At 50.1% G+C, this 21329-nt stretch overlaps 1 protein-coding gene across 1 annotated transcript; it reads right to left on the reverse strand.

The window, feature by feature from the left end:
• Positions 1–912: 912 nt before the first annotated feature.
• SALL4 (spalt like transcription factor 4) lies at positions 913–14833 on the reverse strand. Its single transcript, XM_058850897.1, has 4 exons — positions 14674–14833; positions 5008–7542; positions 4146–4453; positions 913–3113 (listed from the first exon to the last, which is right to left on the reverse strand). The coding sequence occupies exons 1-4, from the start codon at positions 14741–14743 to the stop codon at positions 2703–2705; spliced, it is 3324 nt and encodes a 1107-aa protein (XP_058706880.1). The 5' UTR covers positions 14744–14833; the 3' UTR covers positions 913–2702.
• Between the last annotated feature and the right edge of the window lie 6496 nt (positions 14834–21329).

The raw sequence follows: 21329 nt of genomic DNA on the forward strand, positions 1-21329 counted from the left end.
GGACATCCCAGCTGCCACAGCCTCCTGCTGTCCTGCTTCACCAGCACTTTCCTGGCTGTTTGCTCCTGGACCAGCACTCAGGCTTTATAAAACTCCTTTCCTCCTCATCCCAGTGTCCAGCCTGCTGAACAACACCCCTAAAGGCAGCAGAGGGGTGAATATGGGATTGTCCTGTTCTGGATGGTAATGAAGAGGCAGCCAGAGCCCCCATGGCTTGGCCAGAAATCCAACCCAGCACTGGAAGGGACAGAGCTTCCTGGACCTGACTTGTCCTGCCCTCCCTACAGAGCCTGGGGGCAGAGAAAAGTGTTTGCTTTGCCTTTCTTTGCACTCCCAAGGGCTGAGCAAGGAGCACCATGAGCAGGCAGCTCTGATGTTGGGAAGGTGCAGCTTTAGGGTTCCCTGGTTCTGCACCCCTTTTCCTCCTCTGTCACCTCCCAAGGGTAAAACACATTTGTTGGTTTGTTTCAAGAATCAGGATCTCAGCACCTTTTCATTTTATCAGGGCTGTTCTCAGAAGTGTTTTACTTTGCTCTTTAGGGAAAGCTATTTATCCCTTTTCTCTGCAGCCAGCATCTTCAGGCACTGGCAATTTGACAGCTTAATATTATTTTTCCCTCTGTAGGATGATCACAGTACAAGAATGACTGCACATATTCCTGTCATTCTGTTCCAGTGTGGAAATCAACATCCCTGGCACATCCCAACCCCTGCATCAAACCCCAGCTGTTCCTGAGGAATGGATTTTGGACTCCTCCCTGATTTCCTAGCTCCTGTTGTTCTAAGTAATGAACTGGAGCCTAACTCTGGCTCCTGGATTTTGGGTCCCCAGAGTGAAGCAGCACGCTGCCTCTTGAACTCGCTCTTCAGGAGACAAAAAGCTTTTTTGCCAGAAAAATGTTAAGCACCAAGTGTGAAAAAGCCATCCCAAAATTTATTCTCAAAAATGTCAACAGAAACGCATCAGTAGATACTCAAAACTACAGAGTTCTTAGAAGTCATACATTCACAATGTAGAAACGTGACAATTGGGATGCCTTTTGCGTGGTCTATGTAACAATATCCATTTTACAGTGTAAACAGGTACTGGTATGTTCTTACCCACAAGTCCAGCAGGAAAGGCACAACTCGGCATACAGAGATCATAAGCAAGAATCAGGTGCAACAACTTCACACAAACTTTTGGTAAATCTGCATTTTTGGGGCCTTCCACAGCAGAGACTGGACTTGAAGATTTCCTACAGTCAACAGCCAGGTTTTCTTTCCCTCCTTCAGTCCTTCCACACCAAATGCTCCCTTTGCAGCCTGGTTCAGATCCCATTACACATCCAGTTCCAGCAGGCGTTCGAGGAATAGTGAAAGGTCAGTCCAGCAACTCCTCAGGTGCTTCCACTAATAATACATCAGGTTTTGGTTTCACATAGTGCATGGAAGCATCTGCTTGAATCTCAGTCATTACAGTGGTCATTATTAGAAAAAATAGACACTACAACTACAAAAGGAAAAAATGAGGTAGATAGCTTAGAATCCAGATGACTATCCCAGCAACCTTCATACAACACACATGGATCATTAATTAACATTTTGGTGGAATGCAAGCTCACAGACCACCAAAAAAACCTTAATGACCAGAGTAGGAATGCCATCCAAAAACCCACAAAACATTTAACCTAAGCATGAATACTTCATATTTAAATACAGGTTTACACAGACTGATCTCCTAAATTACCCAAATGAAAAACAAAAATAAAATAAAATAAAAAATACCCAAAAAGTCTCTTGCTAAGGAAACCAGCTGCCATGGCAAATTGCAACAGCCACCTGAGATTCCTTGCAGAGCTTTTAGACCTGACTTCCCAAGGCAAGTCTTCCCTTTCAAGAGGAAACAAAACAACAAAAAATAAAAACAAAACAAAAGTATATACATACCCACCCATGCTTGTTTGGGGCTCTTGGTATTGAAATAAAACATCTGGGAAAAACTGCACATCTTTGGAAGCAGGAATTTTGGCACTACACTTGAAGGACTGTCCTAGTAGTAGTATTAAATAAGCAGCAGTCAACAACACAAAGAATAATTACTTAGGAGCAGTGACTAAAGAAAAAAAACAGCAACTTTGCTTTTCATGGAACTTCTGAGGCAAAAAACCAAAGGAATTTAAAAACAAAACAAAAAAAAACTTTGTAGTTTTTATAGCCATTATTAAGAAAAAGTACATTCAGAAACCACACAGAGCCAAAAATCCAAACAGAAAAGTTCTAAGAGGGTGGCAGACATTCTAGGATATTTACCCGCATTAATAGTTTCCATTTCTCATCAGTAAATAGAAGCTTTTCCGTCAACAGTAGGTTGTTTCCACTCTATTCAAAACCCCCATTATCACTCTAAACAAAGAGGTAAATATTCTAACCTTTGGAATTTCAAGTTGTAGAAACTTCTGTAAGGCTGTACACGTTAAAGTCACACGTAAGAACTACTTTGCAAGACCCGCATCTTTCCAAATAGAAGGAAATCCTATTCTTTATTAATTACTATTTGCAAAGCAATATCATGATTGTACTCTGGGCAACTCTTACAAAGACAACCATAAAATCATTTGCACGTCAATAGGAAAATAGGAGGCCGAAGTGGAATCTCTTAAAAATATATGTTTGTGTCTATATATATTTGTTCTTTCTGTAGGTCAACTCCTCTCGAGTCTTTAGCTAACGGCGATTTTGTTCTCCTCCAGGAAGAGAGGGAACTGGTGTTTTGGCACACTGTCTGCAGCACCAGCAGCCTTCTCCGTGTCAGAGGCAGCGCCAGCCTGGGCCGTGTCCACCTTGGAGGCCGGGGCAGAGTTCACGGGGGAGCCCCCGGCCATGGGCACGGGCAGGGCCCCGCTCTGGATCACCGAGATCTCGTTGGTTTTCACGGCCAGCCCGTTGCTGAGCACGGCCGCGTACTGGTTCCACACGGCGGGGTCGATGCTCACCGAGGGCGCCACCATGTCCTTGGGGAACATCTCCGACACCTTCTTGGGGTCGTTCCCCAGCAGGGCCATGGGGTTATCGATGGACAGCCGCCTGCCCCGCCTGGCTGAGTTGTTCCACATGTGGGTTCCTACGTGGACCTTCCGGACAAAGGGGGGAAAGTGAAGAGAAGCATTAATACCACATTTCTGTACCCAAATTGTACTCTGCTCGCAGCCAAGCAGCCCAAAGGAGTCAGGCTCGCTCCTTTTGCATTCAGGGAAATATTTAAGCTGGGTGGTTCTTGGCAGAGCTCCCTTCCTGGCACGTGTAGGACACAGTCATTCCACTGCCTGACATCACCATGGCTCTCTGCTAGAAGGTTTGAATGCACTTGGAATAAGTGGTGTTGGCAAAGACACCCTCTCTCCCCCCAGAACAGAAGCCACCTTAGCTGCTGCAAACAGACCATAATGAAAAAAAAGACTGGGTAATGCAAGAAACCACCGAGTAATCTGGCAGAGAGGTTCATTTGAGCTGAAATCTTCCACACCCCATCCTGCTGGTGCTTCCAGCAAGGCACTGCTCACACACACTGTGGAGTATTTTCTCTCCCCAGCAGCATTTATGCAGGAGGGCTGAAGAGCCTGAAGAGGTTCTCACAGGAGGGAGGAGCCCCTGTGCAAGTGAGGGAGCAGAGTCCCCCACAGGATTCATCTGGCAAAAGGACAGACTCACAGCACTCCTTCAGCGTGTGCTTAGACACAATCCCCAAGCACTTTGTGCCATCTCAGGATTATCCTGGTTTATCCCTCCTCATCTCCCAACATTTCAAGCAGTGCTGTGTAATACATTTACTCAGCAGGCAGCGTTTTGTAGCTGTCTATGAAATGCTTATGTCTTGACACATCCAAATCCAAATTAAAAAAGAAAGCAATCTGCTTAGTGAGGGCTAAGCCTTCCCTTCCATCCCAAAAGCAAAGTCAAGGACAGCAGCAAAGACCTGTGGGTGATCTCAGTAACACCTACACAAAAAAACTGTGGAGAAACTCAGGAAGGAGAGGAGGGTCAAAAATAAGTATTTGAGGAACTAAAAGAAAATCAGCGCTGTCTCAAAGGCAGGTCAAATATTAGAAAGAGTCTTTCCATCTCTAGTCTCACAGACAAAGGAGATGACAACAGACAGGACCCACCTTCAGGTTTCCCTTGGTGGTGAAGGCTCTCCCACAGATGGTGCAGGCAAAGGGCTTCTCCCCGGTGTGGGTGCGTTCGTGGATCTGCAGGGCGCTGGCAGAGGAGAAGTTCTTCCCACAGGTAGTGCAGATGTGCTGTTTGGCAGGACGGCAGAACTTGGGGCGCGGCACCAGGAGAGGGGCGACCCCAGGGGACAGAGCTGGAGGGCCAATGAAGTGGCCAGTGCTGAGGGGACGATCGCTGGGCAGCTCCATTTTTATCAGGGCTGGTGGGGCTCTGACAAAAGCAGCTGGAATACTGCTCCGACCTGGAAAGAAAGCAAAGGCGATGCTTATCCCAACATCATTCTCCTCCCAAGCCTGGCTGAGACTCGAGGCCCTGCCTTTGAAGCTGCCTGTGCCTGAAGAGCACATCTGCAGAGCCCACCACACTTCCTAGGATACCCCAAAACAAATCAGCTCATCCCTGGGTTTGCTGGCGAGCTTATGAGATAGAAAATCTTTCAGGTCAAACTTTGATCAACCTTAACCACAATGCTGAAGAGCCTGAAAACCCCACAAACTACTTCAGGGTTTCCCCTTAACACACAAAAATGTATTTTCAAAGAGCTGTAAGGAGATATCAAGTGAGCCCATGAAAGACAGCAAGGGCACAGTCTATATTAATTTTAAAGAGATGATAGCACTTAAACCTTTGAATTTTGGGCCTGGTTTAGTCAGGAAAACTTTCCAGGGCCTATGCCCTTATCCAAGCAGAGGAGCAGGAAGAGGGGAAAGCTGAGGAAGCTTTGTTTCCTGTTGGTCCTTCAAGGATCGATTTCCTACTGCCCCACCCCAAATCCCTGCATTTTCCATTACTCACCATATTCTCCATTTGCAAAGTGTAGCCCAGGCTCTTCCTTAATCACCTTCCGGCCAATATTGCCGTACGTTAAATCCAGAGCTCCGACAACTCCTTCCATTTCTGCAGGAGCATTCTCAGGAGCCTCTGATTTACTCCCCGTGCCTGGCTCCTCTTGGTTGTTGAAGGCAGGCGACTTTGACCTCACGCTCTCAGCCTGGCTGTTGGCCGGGGACAGCGCGTGCAGCGACGCCGACTCGGAGGCCGCGGGGCTCCTGCCGTTCTGGTAGTCGGCATCTCCCGCCACCGAGGACGAGTCGTTGGTCATGCCATCGCTCTCCGCTGAGCCGTTGTCACTGGACTTGAGACTGCTCTGCCGCTGCAAATTCAGGGAGGAGGCGACAATCTTCATCTGATTCTCCAGCGCCGTAACCCCAGAGAAGGCGGCGGCCGCGGCGGGCGACTCTGATTGTGCATCATAGGGAGTGGGAGGTTTGGAAGAGCTCCTGGGGCCGTCCTGAGAGTCCACGTCATCTTCCATGTCGATGCTTTCCACGGTCTCCTCTGGGCGAGCGACGTCTCCGTTCTTCTCGGGCGCGGCAGGATCCGCCTCGGCGCCGTCGCAGGGCGGCTCTGGCAGGGGGGTGTTGGGGATCTGCCCGCCCATGTGCATGCGGATGTGCTGCTGCAGCACCACCGCATTTGTAAACTTCTTCTGGCAAATGGGACACGAATGCTGCATCTTCAAGGGGGTATTGGCCCGGTGGACACCGTAGTGAGTTTTAAGGTTCCCTTTAGTGGAGAAGGCACGGCCGCAGATCTTGCACTTGAACGGCCTCTCCCCGGTGTGGGTGCGGTAATGCATTTTGAGCGAGCTCTGGCAGCTCAGCACTCTGTGACAGATCAGGCACTCGTTGGGGTCAGCAGTGGCTTTGTCGATATTTTCAACCAGCTGCTGGAGCTTTGATGTCTCTGAGCCTTGCTCGTTTGACCCACTTACATGGAAGATGCTCACGCTGCAGGTAGCTTGTGGTGAGCTCAAGCTCTGCTCCGTTCCCGACTCGTGACCGACCGCCCCCGACGAGGAGGAGCCGCCCTCGCTTTCGGGAGAGGGCCTTGACTGCAGCTCACTTGAGAACGTACCAGGCAGAGACTCCTTGATGCCTGCCAGGCTGGAGATGGTCTGAGGTGCGCCGGGGGCCGCAGAGGTAGGCAGAGTTGTTAGGAGAGGTTTGCTGTCCACAATCAGGTTGGACTCATCCAGCGGCACAGACATCCCGTACGGGATCCCAGTGCTGGTAGGAACATTGTCCAGGTGCTCAGGAACTGGGTAAGGATTCATCTTTATGTGGGGGTACTTGTCTTTGTGACGCTGAAAATGCACTTTAAGGTTTCCTTTGGTCGTGAAGCGGTTCCCACAGATGTTACATTTGTAGGGTCTTTCCCCGGTGTGGGAGCGGAGGTGGATCTGCAGGGCACTGTCGTTGCCAAAGACCTTCCCACAGAATTTACACTTGTGTTTGAAGAACGGCTCCTCTGCGTTCGGTTTGCTTTCAGACACGCTGATGTTGGGGGGTTTCCCCTTCCCCTTCTTGGAGGAATCCATCACAGACGAGACGGCCGAGAGCGGGTTCTGGAAGATGACCGAGCCGGAGGACTGAGGTAGCAAAGGATTTGGGAACTGAGAGATGGAGCCGGGCAGGCCTCGGCTCCCCTCTGGCTTCAGGGGGAAGGAGGAGGAGAGCCCAGCAGCCAGCGAGCTGGCGGCTGCGATGCCAGTGTTAGAATGAGGTAGCTTTCCTTGCTTCAAGGATTCCAGCGATAGGCTCTGGCTTCCAGCTTTCTGTCCGATTAAAGCCACGGCGGCCGAGAGCTGCTGGGACATGTGGGCGCCCAGAGCTTTGAGCGGGTCAGTAGCAGCTGCAATGGAGGGGTGCAGGGCGTGGGGGGCCATCATGGCGATCTGGATGCGGATCTGCTCCGTCAGCTGGATCTGCTGGAGCTGCTGCTGCTGCAAGCACACCAGCTGCTCCAGGATCATGGGGATGGCGTTGAAGCCGGCCGCCGAGGAGGAGATGGCGTCGGACGTCCGCTGGTTCACGGCCACTTTGGTGCCGCGGATGGTCTGCAGGGTCACGTTAGTGTTCGGTACTTTGGGTTTTGGTAGATAGCTTAGGCCGGGAGCCGCAGGCGTGAGGGGGGGCTCTATTTTAAGGTACATTCCTCCTACCGGTTCAGCATCCAGTTTCCCTTCTCTCTTGTCCGCAGAGCCAGCGCAGCCCTTGGCCGGAACGTCCTTGCGTGCCCTGCCGTCCATTCGGTCACTTGGGAAGGTCCCCAGAGAAGCCTCGGAGAAGCTCTCGGGGGGGACAGCACCCTCACTGTCATTCATGATTAGAACAGGCGGATTTTTAGTGCAATTTTTCTTATGCTCAAGGAATTCAGAGAGAACAAAGAATTCTGCACAGCATTTCTCACAGATTTTGGTTTCCTCCGTGCGGCACCTTTTGGAACTCATTTCACCATCTCTATCACCTGGGACGTCTTGTGGACTCCCTTAAAATAAAAGAAAGTCACATTATTAATTGCTAGATGTGGACCAAGTATTCACTATTAAGATCACTGACTCCACCTGAAGTGCAAAATTAAAGATACAAGACACTGGAATCAAGTTCACAGACCAATCTGAAGTTCTGTTCTTTGTTTTCATGCCAATTCCTTCATGACCTCAAAGAAATCTTCATCTCAGTCCAGTTTACAAAAAAAAAGAAAAAAATAAAATTATAAAAGGACTCTCACATGGCTCAGTGAAAAGAGATTTATCCCAAATCCCTTTATACAGGTAAAAAATCCCCTTTATACAGCCCCTGCAACACAGCTTAAGAGGAACACGAGGACAGGGGAAGCGTCACAGCACTGAGCAAAACATCACACAGGAGTTATTTCCTCATTACACTTCAGGGTCTAATTCCTTGTTAACCATCTCTCAGAAATTCATACAAGATCGTTAAGATGGGAATTTTGAGCAATTCTTACTGTCAGTCTGCCATTACAACCCAAGAGGGCTGACAGGAGCAAAGCAAGGCCAGTATTAGTCCTAAATCCTTCCAAAGCAAACACACCCTAAAGTAATCTCCACACGGACACAGTAGCAAAGAAATTATTAAATCCAGAGCTTGACACAAGTATGAGCCTCCATTGATGGTGATGAGTATTAAAAACAACACAAATAACGAGTTCTGCTTGCAAAACTACAAGGAGGCATTTCTGATCCTGGCAGGAGGCCTCGCTCAGGTACATCTGCAGCTCACCACATCTGGCAAGGGGCAGGGAAAGCCAAGCTGGGCTCCAACTCCACTCCTGCCCTTCCAGCACCATCACCCCATGGCTTAGACTGAGCAGAATTTGCAAGTGGACCCAAAAAAAAAAAAAAAATTAAAAAAAAAAATTCGGGGAAATACCTGACCTGCAAGAGGTTAAGAGAAATTATAACCAAAACAGGATGTTTTTGCTCAGCTTTGCCATCCTTCAAACAAACTCACAGCCCACTCGAGGTGGGGCAGTTCTTGCGGCAGGAGAGCTCGGGAGGGAAAAGTTCCCAGTGAGGGGGAGGTAGGAAGGGCTCCAGCAGGATTCCAGCCCCCATCAGCTGAGAGATCCTGGAGCTCACAGTAACTGCTCCAGCTTGGAGAGCTGCCAAGGGCACAGTGACTTCACCTGCCCAGCCCCAGGGGAGCACACAGAAGGGTGGCACTCACCTGTGCTGGCTCCAGCCCATGTCACAGCCACCCCCCGAGGCAGGGCTCCACAGCTCAGGAGCTTCTCCTGGCTCTGCTTTGTGCAAGGTGTGCCCAAAGCACCCCAGCTGTGCCCTGACCATGAGGGAACCACGTCCAGGTGACATCTCAAGCACGTTACACCTTGTAATGTACACCTTGGAAGGTGTAAAACCACTCCAGGGAGGATATTGCCATTTCTTACCCCAACAGGGGCACTGTGTGTCCTCAACAAAGCTGATTTCAACCTTTTAAATGTTGTGTGGCATCAAGTGCATGGGAAAGTTTACTTTTAAAATTAAACATCTGAACAATTAGGAAAATTCTCCAGTATCAGAGGCCTGTTCTGCAGTGATCTGCACAGCAATAAATCCAAACCTGCACAAGTTCTTGAACAGGGAGGAAAGCAGTTCTCAGCACAGCTAAGATCAAAAAATGTTTGGACACCTCCTATTTAAGCAGGGAGAATTAAACACTTCCCCTTCAGCTCAAACAACTCCCATAAGTGAAAGAAACAAGAACAGCAGCACACATTTCCCATCCCAAATATCACTAAAGTGACGTCTCCAAAGCTGATTTAATTCTAAAAACACAGAAATCCAGCCTGCAGACAAGTACAAGCACTACATGGTTCAGAACTTGGTCAACAGAATCAACCAGGATCAAGAATAGATTATTTTAAACTCATTTTGCAACAGTCTGAGCAGATCAACTTGGAAAGAAGGTACCTGGGTTAAAAACAGACAACTTCCAGAACCACTCCACAGTGACTTGAGAGGTCTTGGACTACTTTCCTATATCACAGAATACACTGAAACATGAAAATACATTTTCCAAATCCTTAAGTGTTTGGGGCTTTCCCAGTCCCCTCTCCCAGGCAGAATGACAGTTTCCACGTCACAAAACATTAAAAAATAACCCCAGCTTTTACTTTTTCCAGTGGCACAGAAATATCTGCACCAAACACTGTTGCCCACCCCCAAGGAGATATTCCAGGATAATGTCTAGACAAGTCCTCAACCTTTAACTGCTTCAAAGCATCCGATCATTTATCTCCTTTCCCTTGATAATACTTCTTATTTTTCTACTTCTGTGCTGATAAGATCACACTAAACTCAATGCCCCTTTCCCAATCTCCAGCACAGCCCACGCTCCTCATTTTCATAATTCTGAGGAGCTCTGGTAACTTCTCTGGTTCTGAGCAGCAGTTGGCATCTCAGAGAAAGAAACTCCAGAAAACTGAAAGTCCCTGTGCTGGGCAGCAGCGGGCAGAGAGAGGTTGGCAGCCCTGCCCTGTCATACATTTTCATTTCCCTGACAGTGAAGCATTAGTTTAGGACTGTGAATAAATTCAATTCAGAGCTTGAAACGCATGACAAATAGCGAAGTCATGCATTATTCTCCCTTTTACGCTAAAAGAAAGGGGTCTAGATAAATTCACAAGCAGGACGCTGGGTTATTTTACAGTAGCTGGAATAACAAAGGAGCAATTGAGTGTTTCTGTAAAAAACCCAAGAGCTCCTGTGAAAATCACGGTGATTTCTAACTCAGAGCAGGATCCCCGAATGAAGAAGGGCTGGGGGCAGCTCTGCCCACCCCTGGAGGGATTTACCAGCCCTGCCCTGCCACAGCAACTCCTTGTGCACTTCACTTAACCCTCTCCCAAGGCTTCCCAGGGACAGCACTTCTACCGCGGGTTTTTTATCTCCCCCACCCCCGAATTTCAGGAATGTTATCTCTCAGCATCTAGTTATCCAATAAGTTAGAAGAATGCAGTAAACCCAGCAGGGGGGTTAGATTGAATCACTGGCAAATGGATGGAAAAAATCCACTATTGTGTAGGACAAGGCAGTCATCGACAAGGAAGGCTGATAAAATCCACACCACTAGAATTATTTTTTTTTTTTTAAGGAAAAAGGAGTGAAGTAAATCCAGTTTGATGCGATTTCAATAAGGGTGCTACTGGCCTACAACTCATTTAAGCCATTACAGCCTTTTTTTCTCAATTTTATTTCACTCGAATTGGGATAAAACACAACTCAAGCTTTCCCACCCGCTTTTTTTATTCAGGAGTTTTAATACCTTTGCTGAGCTTACTTTCCTCACAACCTACATTTGATCAATTACTTTTACTTTAAGGTTAACAAAAGCATGAGGTTCCCCGGTTGAAATGAACTGGAGGAGGATTGATTACCGAGCCTGCAGTGCACTCCCAGACACGAAGCCTCTGCCATCGGGTCGCTCTCAGGGTCGCACTGCCCGACGCTTTTCTCCTGCTCCCAGAGGAGTTCCAGGAACCCCAAACTGCCCCAAATCGCCCTTCTCCCACTATCAAACAGCGTTTAACGCATTTTAACTGTGACAAAATCACTTTATGGAGCAAGCAAAACGCAGGGCTGACAACTTAAGAGATATTCCACGTGATGCTTTCAACGCTGAATTCATCAGCGGCGTTTTTGCATCCAAGAAGGCAGAACCGCGTTAGACCCACAACAGCACTTCACGTGCTTACTCTCCCAAGGTTTTGATTATTTTATTATCTACTCATTAATTCACCCTTTGGCCTATCCACAGCTTCAAGCCGGATACTCAGAGAATTGAGAACAAACCGCGGCGCACAAGCGCTGGTTCGGGCACAGCAGCGCTGGAAGCGGCGGGGAAAGCGGCGCCCCGAGGCGCTGGGAGCGGCTCCGGAGGGCTCGGAGCCCCCGGGAGCGCCGCTCGCTGCCGGGGCCGGTCGGTGGAGGGCACTCACGGCCCGTGCTGCGGCCAACGGGCCACCGCCACCCCGGGCGGGGCCACCGCCACCCGGCACCCACCTGAGCCGCCGGCATCCCCCGCATCACCTCCTGCATCATCCCTCCTGCATCACCCCCCCCCCCCCCCCCCCCCGCATCATCACCCCTGAATCCTTGCATCATCCCCCCTGCATCATCAACCCTGAATCCCTGCATCACTCCCCCCTGCATCATCACCCCCGCATCATCCCCCCCGCTCCTGCTGCCCCCCAGCCCCCCGCTCGACACTCGCACGGTGTTTAAGAGCGAGCTAAACGGCACAAACCCCGCTGCCAAGGTCAATTGCATGAGAGTCCTAATTGTGAGCCTGACATCAACTTACCACCCACAGCAAGCAGGAGGAGGCAAAGGTTAGAGCAGCAGCTCTGTCAAAACGTCACATGCCGCCGAGCCCGGCGAAAAGGGCTCCATCGTGCTACCAATATTGTGTTTCGCTTATGTAAAAGGGAAAAAAACCAGCGGGGATCACCCCCAGCACCCTCTGCCCCGTCCCAGGGCTGCAGCACCCCGGGCACGGCGGGGATGCTCCCGCAGCCGCGGCTCCCGGCCGGGCCAGCCAGCCCCCGACAGCAGCTCCGGGCAACCCAAACCAAATCGAACGTAAATCACCACCAAACTTGGGCTTTCCTTGTTCAACCTTCCCTTGTCCAACATCCCTCCCCGGTTCTACACAGCTCAGCGCACGAAGCGGAGATGTAATTGAAGTAAAGCTACGCTAATTTTACCCTGAGGGGAAAAAAAAAAAGAAAAAAAGTTGCAGTTTGATACTGTATTTTTAAGAATGAATCCGATTTTTAATGGCAGCAATCCAGCACAATAGGCATTTTCAAGCCCTTTGTGGAAATGCTAATTTTCAGTATGTAGCATTATTCCCCTGTGACCACCTGCTGATTTTTTGACCTGTTAATGGATCCCCAGGTTCGCGGGACACTTTAACCCGCTGCATTGTTCACAGAGGTAGGTCCCAAATCCCTTTGCGAAAAAAGGGAATACTTGCAAAAAAAGGAGATAAGGGCTTGATTTTATTATTACCATCATGTGTATATCCTCGCTAATGCCCCAGACAAATCCCTGCGAAATTTCGACTTTGTTATGCAGCTTCATCACTTATTATTTACGGGCACACCTGGAGCGGGGAATATCGAGCCTGTTTGGGATATTGGCGGGCGGTGCGAGCCGCAGCCCCGGGTTGGATTTCGGAGCGGAGATCCCGCAGGACGGGGCTCAGCGCGGGACCTGCCCCGATCCCCCAAACCCGCAGCACCATCCCCCAGGCGGGGCCACAGCTTCCCCAGCTCCCCCGGAGGGATCTCATCCAGGGTTTGGTTGTTAAAATTGAGAACGGGAGGGGGAGAGAGGAGAGGGGGAAAAAAAAAAAAAAAAAAAAAAAAAGCCCGAACAACAATAACAAAAAAGCAGCTGGCCATTGCCCCGGAGAGCGCGGTGTGGAGCGATCCTCCCTCCCTGGCTCCCGCACGCCTCCCCCGCCCCAGCGGCCGCATCAGGAGTGATTAACCCTTTTGTTTCAGCGCGGGGCCGGAGGTGCCTTTCCAGCAGCGGGCAGAGATTTACATGTGGAAACATCACCTCCATCCCCCAACCTAACCATATGCACAAAGGAAAACAGTCATGCATTAAACATGGGATTTATTGCCTTCTGGCCAGCATGCTGTTTCTTAAGTCACCATTAACCGGACCCAACAATTGCACATTTCGACTCAAAGAAGAGAAGGGGGAGGAGGGAAAAAAGAAAAAAAATTAAAGAGCCCGAACCTCCTGCGGGCTGGGAATAAGGAGCTCCCGTAACGTGCACGGCTTTTTATCAGTTCTAGGCACGGAAACAAAACCGGTCCCAAACGCAAGCAAAGAACCCAAAGAAAGTTCTTGGGGGGCACACGGAAACATTTGGGCACAACAACCACAACAACTTCGAACAAACAAACGCTCCCGAGCCGGGACGTGCCCGCCGCACTCCGGGAGCAGCACGGGCACCTCGGGAGCGTCCCGAGCTCCGCGCTGCGGGCGGGGAGAGAGCCCGCACGGGGCCAGGGAGCCCCGGCCCGGGGAGATGCTGCTCCCGGAGTCCCGGCCCCGGGAGATGCCGCTCCCGCAGCCCCGGCCCCGCAGCCCCGGCCCGGGGAGATGCTGCTCCCGGAGCCCCGGCCCCGCAGGATGCCGCTCCCGGAGCCCCGGCCCCGCAGGATGCCGCTCCCGGAGCCCCGGCCCCGCAGCCCGGCCCGGGGAGACGCCGCTCCCGCAGCCCCGGCCCCGCTCCCGTGGTGGCCACCGGCGAGTGCCCCTCCGCCCTTCCGCTGCACGCCCACTCCACCGGGAGCTCCCGGCTGATTTTAGCCACGATTTCAACTTTCCCCGCAGCACGGCCCAGGAACGCGAGCTCTCCAAAAACGGGGAGAGCGATTCGCGGTGGCGGAGTCCCCCACGCCGCCCAAATACAAAGCGCTCGCACACACCCCACAATGAGCTCACCGGTGTTATTTTGGGAAGTCGGAAATCAAAGATGGCTGGAGGTCAAGCTACAAAAGGTCCAGGGCGATTGTGATCTCCAACAAAAATAGTCCGAGCGTGGAGGCTTTTCTTCCCCCCCCTCCCCCTTTTTTTTTTCCCCTTTTAAACCTCGCAAAAATTCCCATCTAACTCCCGACAAAGTGCTAAGAGCGCTAAGTACAGCGAGGAAACCCAGCCCGAGCCATTTCCGACCCCTCCGAAGTTGTGTGTAATTTCTCCCTGTGCTCCCCCACCCCTTTACCCCCATGCCCCCCGTTCCCTCCGCCTCGGGGAGGTTTTGGGGCTCCCCTCCCACGCGGCCGCGGCCCCACGCGGGACCCGGCGGAGGCTCCGCGGCGTGCGGGGCATTGCGGGGCCGCCAGCGCTGCGCTCCGCAGCCTCGCCACGCTGAAACCCCCCAAAAATAACGCGGAACCCGAGCCTCGCTCAGCCCCCCCACAAAAAAACCCCGAGGGTCGGCTCCCGGCAGAGCCCGCGGGGGGAAAGGAGCGGGGGGTGCAGCGCAAGGGTGGAAAAAGCCCCGCGGGAAGCGCCCCTCGCTCCCCGGCGCCGCGCATCAGCCAGCCCGGAGCCCCCTCTGCGCTCACCACTTGCAGCATCTGGGGGCTGCTCCTCGGAGTTGATGTGCTGGGGCTTCGCCTGCTTCCGTCGCGACATGGTGCACCAGCATCGGGAGCATGCAATAGTAGCAATTATTTTCCTCTTCACAACAAATTCCTAGAGTTGGGAAATTTGGGCGGAATGCGCATGTCAGAGTAATTATGATTATCAATAATGCATTGCGATTTATCATGTGTCCCTGACGGCTGATTGGCCTGAGTCCAAGGGCTCACAGATTATTCAAATCAGCCCTATTGATCCGCGCAGCGGGGCACGCTGGGCCATGTAGTCCCCGCGCCCGGCCCGCCCCGGCGGGCGACAAAGGCGTGAGCCCCGCGGGGCCGGGGCAGCCCCGGGCCACCCCCCCGCTAAACAAACAGCCCTGCTCATCCAGCCTGTACACACACACCGTACCTTTGTTGGCTCACCTGCGCCTTTTATGCCGTGCTTTAAAGAGTTTTTTCCCCCCCGCTCTCCGCTAAAGGGAGCCCAAGCCCGGGACAAGGCGCGTTCTTCCCTTTGTCGCTCGAGAAGGTGGCAAAGGGAAGCGCTGCGAAGGCGAGCCCGAGGTCCCGCGGTGGGGTGGGCAATGGAGGGGCTTTAAAAGCGGATGCAGACGGCGCGTAATTAGGCTGCTTTGCTTCAGCTGTTTGAGGACTCTTTAAAGTCTCGCTTTCGGGGAAGCAGGCGAAGCTGAGCCCGTGGTACTCTGAGCAGCGAGTAAAAACGTGGGGCACGCCAAGGCTCCCGTGGAAAAGTTGAAGCAACAGCGCTTTGAGTGTTTTCCCACACTGGGTTGACTGCGTTAATACGGAGGGGAATGATTTTCATCTTCGTTCCCCGTTTGGGCTGCTGGCTTCCATGGGAAGGAGAGCCACGAGTCAATCCTCCCCACGAGCCGCAGTGGGGTGGCCCCGGCGCTGGGTGGGACATTGGGGACAGTCCGTGTGAGCTGTAAAACCCCCGAGGGGCACAGCAGAGCCACCCCAACCCCTCCGACCCCCACGGAAGCCACACGGATCTCCCGTAAATAAAAATGTGAGGATCTTTGAATGTACGGAGATGTGGACTGCAAAAATCTTCCTGGGACACGTGGTTGATTTTTGATTTAATGTAGAACAGCGCACACGCCCCAGGTCCGTCTGTGAAAAATGGTTTGATGGAAAATACTGGAGAGATTGATTTGATGAAGAGATGATTTTGTTGATTTGGAGGAGGAGGAGGACACGGGGTGAGGGTTCAGGAGAATCAGGTTCAGCTGAAGGCACACTCAGTGTGCACTTGCCATTGCATTCATCAGCAACCAATGGAGCGGGGTCTGTGCCTCAGTTTCCTTCCTGCGCACTCGGGGTTCCCCGGCTGCAGAGCTGCTGTGCCGAGACACATCCACCCGAGGGGATGCACAGGGGTGTGGAAAACCCAAATCTGACTCGCCAGCAGCAGGGAGGAAGCGATGGCACCTCAGGCAGCCACACAATGCCACAGGACATTGCACAACACCACAGCTCCTTTCACCTGGTGCTTTACTGGCACTTTTACCCTGCAAAACCTCCGGGGTCCGTACATTTACTCCCTGTTAAATCTGTGCTTGTGCACGGTCATGCCAAGTACTGGCCAGGGTTCTCTTTACTGTGGTGGTGCTTGAGGAGGGGGGACCTGGATGGGATAGGCATAAAATATCTTGATGTTGTAGATCAAGGTAAACGGTGCATCCCCATCTGATTTGGGCTGTATCCTCTCGGGGGCTGGTTCTGTTTTTATAAAGTCTCACAAGGGGGTTTTATTTAGCTAAGGATAACACAGATCCTGCAGAGCAGAAGGTGTCACCCTCCTCCATGGACAGCTACTGAACATGGAGGTCAGGGGACAAATTTTGGTTTCCAGGTCACTTTCTTCTGCAGGCAAGAAATGGTTTTATACCCCCACTCTTGATGCACTTTAATGGGCACATTTCATCCAGAGAAGCTCTGTATTTACTAATATAAAATGGGAGAGATTATCAGGTATTTGAAATCGCTGACCATTTTTATCTGGTGTTTACTCCACCCCCATGTTGCCCAAAGAGCTTCTCTATATTTGTTTGTTTAACCAACAGTTTGAAATGCTCTTTGTTCCCAAAGTGTGTCCTGAGGAAATAGACTGTTAAACAAGATTGATACCAATCGATCCACAGATAGATATTCACATTGATGAATCCTCTCCTTTTACACTTGATATGCTCAGTATGACCAACAGATTTTCAGTTATTACACAGAAAGCTCCCAAGCCACACCAATGAATTTATTAAACCATGCTGGTTTATGTATCCAGCTGAGAGACTGACAGCCATGTACAGTAGATCCATACTTAAAATAGACAACTCCTGTGGAGCATTTGTACTGAATTTAAAGGAATATATTATATGAAATCAATAGAAGTTTTGGTATTGATTTCACAGGACACGGATTTCACTCAGCACGGCTCCAAAACACGGATAAAATAGAAGGCACGGGAAGCATTAGTTTAAAATAAAAATTAAAAAGTTGCTGTATTTAAGGCAGGGAACACAGCAAAAGTAGGCGAAAGAGCACAAAGAAAGTGAAAAACATGGGGAGGAAGAGGAAGAATGTGACCAAGGGAAAGCTGTCCTGATTGTATTTTTCTGGGAAGGTGTTCCCAGCCTGTGGTGGTTATAAATAGGCTGCCCTGGCTGATTACATCATATGCAAAAGGCATTTTGCTTGGCTTTAGCACGATCATATGGATTAGCATGATTACAGCTCCTGGATTTGAAAAATAGCAGGCTTCCTTTTCAGGCTTGACATTTTATTTATTTTTTTAAGAAAAGTCCGGAGGAACAATCTTCTGCCACCAACAGAGCTGCGGCGTGGTGGCTGATAGGCGAATTTCCAGGAGCAGCCGGCGCAGCTCGCGGTGATAACAGGAGATTTTTTAATGCCCTGCCTCAGCAGCACGTGGAACTCCTGCCACCAGGAGCTGTGGCCAGCAGCTGCCTCTGCCCAGCCCTGGGACTTCCTGTCCTCCAGAATGTCGCTGCAAAATGGTCTCATCTGTGGAAGAATCCGATGGGATGTTTGCTGAATGTGTCTTGTGTGTGTCTGTGCACACTTACTGCCTCCCACCCATGTAAAGGACATTGTCTCAAATCCTGCGCTGGCTCCCCCGACCAGCTCAGTTTGCCGCTGGGAAGAACAGACAAGTTTAAAGCTTAAGTATTTTTTTATGTATTCAGAATCCAAATGTAACTCAAAGCATTGTGTTACCTACATCTTTAGAGCTTGGAGAGCCACAAAAGCTCTTTGAGGCACAGCAGTTCAGTTGGCTGAGGTATTGCTGCCCTGCTCCTGCCTGCAGCTCCCTGCCAGACCAACCTCGCAGTGCAGGCTCCCAGGGCTCACCTCCTCTGCCTGCAGGACTCTGGAAGTTCCCTGTCGGAACATGTTGAGGGAGCTGCAGGTTGCTGATATCAAGCTGACCATAGCTCTGCAGGCAATGTAAATCAGGGTGATTAACATTCGTTGTTGGGCCAGTTAATCAAGGTTGAGTGCAGAGACCCAGACATTCAAATTCAGAAGCAGTTCCTAAGGGTGTTAAATTGAATGTTGGCAAGGGCAGTGACTCCTCCAGACTAGACTCTATCCCAATCCAAACCCAGGAGACTCCTCTTTAAACACCTGTTATTCCATTATAACGATGGTAATAGAGGGATGTTTTCCCTCCTGTATAACAAAATAAAGTTTATGTTTTCCTTCAGTCCATCCTTCATCTTCCTTTCTAGCAGCTGCTGAGCACCTTGGTGAGTTCTGATCACAGGGGAGAGGTTTTGAAGACACGAGTTTGTGTGAATGCTGTGACAGTCATCACCTGGAGAGAGAAGAAAGATCCGAATTGAAGAGGTCATTGGCAGCAAGAATTAGGGTTCAAACCTTACCCAGGAGGCAGCCAACAAGGCAGAGGGCACCAGAGTGGGGCTGAGCAGGGAAAACACTGAGGAGTGGGAGAAGGATGGAGAACAATCCTTTAGGAACCTCAGCCACGGCTCAGGGAACAACTCCCCCCTTGACCTGGTGGTGCTTTTGGTCCAGCTGCAGATAATGCAGCCACAACAGTGGCTCCATGTGGGAGCTGTTAGTGCAAACACCACTGAGCTATCACCTGAGCCATGTTCCTGGGATTTTTATATGTTTTCAGGCCAATATAATCATGGGGTACTCTGTTCATTACTAAGCTTTGGGCCAAAGTTAGAAACTTTCTTTCTGAGCTCAGCTCTCCCACACGAGGGAAATAACACAGGGATTTTAACTTTTTGAAAGACCCACCAAGGAGCTCCCAGCCAGGAGGAATGAGAGGCATGTGGGTTAGGAGGTAAACAAACAAATCTCTGGGTGTTTGTTAAAATGCCCGAGCGTTTCACCTGCACAGGAGTAAACTTTATCAGCTCTGATTTCTCTCTGTGTGAAACGTGTCCTTGTGCAATATCTTGTGTTAAATGTCAGATGCAATTGGAGAGTAAGAGGTCCAGCTTTCCCCAGGAGCACTGGTATTTTTTGGAATGGGTGTGAAGTGAATAATGTTCCCCCTCCCCTGCAATATTTGTTCAATTTCAAACACTTACTTGCTTCTGAACAAACCTAAGATCAGAGGTAGGTGTAACTTGGCTTTGTCTGCTGTCTTCTTTGAATTTCATGGCCCAGTGATACATCAGGGAGAGTAACAGGAATCCTGTGAGATCCTTTCCTCCCAGACAAGGTACACAAGCCCTTTCTTTTAGCACTCTGCTGTAATGGAGCCTTGGGATGTCTCGTTATTATCCCAATTTCAGGGGGGATGTAGGGCCAGCAGTGCTGTGAGAGCACATCAAGGCTGCCACAGCCTGTGCTGAATCCCCTGCACCGTTTGGAATTGGATTCTGAGGCACTTTTTAATATTTTCAGGGAGTGCCAAGCCGTATCTGAATGTGGCAGTGAAATATTGAATCTGATGGCAGTGAAAATGCGAATTAATGGGTAGCAAATGAGCACCCTCCCCTGTGTCCTTGCCTCGGATAACTGCAGGCAGTGCTGCTCCATAATCCATTTGTTGTTCCACTCTGTGTTATCCCAAAAAGCAGCTCCTGAAAGGCACAGGAACACCTGCCTGTCCTGGCAAGGGACTGGGTTTGGTTCCAGGTACTTGCAGAGAAAATCTTTGTGTGGAGATGGCTTGAAACAGCAACTCGAGAGAGAATTATCAATTTCCTCGCTTGTGTCAGAGGAGCACCAAGATCGAAACTGAATTATTTTCAGATGTCAAAATACCACTTAGCAGGGGGCTTTTACTTAGTAAAATTAGCTTTCATTTTCTGCTTTTATGACTATGATTAATAACATTTTTTTTTAATGTGGTAGACCTAATTCCATTTCTTCTGCTACAGCAGTTTTTCCAATTAGTTTTATCAGTTATATCCCACTTCTAAATTTGGCTATTTTCCATATGGGTGAATTTGGTTCATGCCACACTTCGTGAAGGACTGGCAACCAACTGTTAGTGGAGATTCAGAGCAGGTTTGGGAGGTGCCATCTGGTCTCTGACAACTCAGCTTTTAGTTAAAAAAAGAAATTATCACCAAGAAAAAATCCCTAAATCCCATCTTCAGCTGTTATGGTTGGAAGTCAATAGGAAAAAACCCAAACCAAAACATTAACACTTAAAACCATGAATAGAAATCAACACAAAATTATCCAAATAAAAGCTGATAGAAAAAAGGATACAAATATATGAGTTGTTGTTTTTTAATGAAGTGTTAGCTTGGAACGATGACTTGAATATCTAAAATGATCAAATTTAGTGCTCTACTCTTTATGCCAGGAGGAAGGGGACATGCAGGGGATACAGAACGATCCCTCTTCAGCATCTGAATCATTTACTCTGAGCATTGTCCTCCTCACAATTTATAGATCTGGAACCAAGAGTAAAGTGTGGCAGAAGCTCATCCCTTCCTTCTCCCCATTCCAACTTGCCTACAGCTCATCTCCTGTCCAAGACTCAAAGCTGGAGGTATGTTCTGCCTGCCAGAATTGTCCCAAGAAACTGAGATTTCAGTGCATTATCTCCAGCCTTGATGACATTTCCAACACCATTCTTCTAAATGAACTGAGGGATTTTTGTCTGAATTTTCAGAGATGCTGAAGTTAGGATTTCACTTTTAATATCATTTGATATCTCTACTTAGATTGGACACAACTGAGTGTATCAGCTCAGCTGAGTGCCTTAGGAAGCACTTGGGGTGACAGGTGAGGGTGGATTTGTGCCACCTTCTGTGCTATCCTGGCACTCCAGCTGTGCCATCCTGGCACTCCAGCTGTGCCACCCTCCATTCCAGCTGTGCCACTCTCCATTCCAGCTGTGCCACTCTCCATTCCAGCTGTGCCATCCTGGCACTCCAGCTGTGCCACCCTCCATTCCAGCTGTGCCACCCTCCATTCCAGCTGTGCCACTCTCCATTCCAGCTGTGCCACCCTCCATTCCAGCTGTGCCACTCTCCATTCCAGCTGTGCCATCCTGGCACTCCAGCTGTGCCACCCTCCATTCCAGCTGTGCCACCCTGGCTGCTCCAGCTGTGCCACCCTCCATTCCAGCTGTGCCACCCTCCATTCCAGCTGTG

The sequence above is a fragment of the Poecile atricapillus genome, chromosome 15 (genome assembly GCF_030490865.1).
Source record: "Poecile atricapillus isolate bPoeAtr1 chromosome 15, bPoeAtr1.hap1, whole genome shotgun sequence".
NCBI lineage: Eukaryota > Metazoa > Chordata > Aves > Passeriformes > Paridae > Poecile > Poecile atricapillus.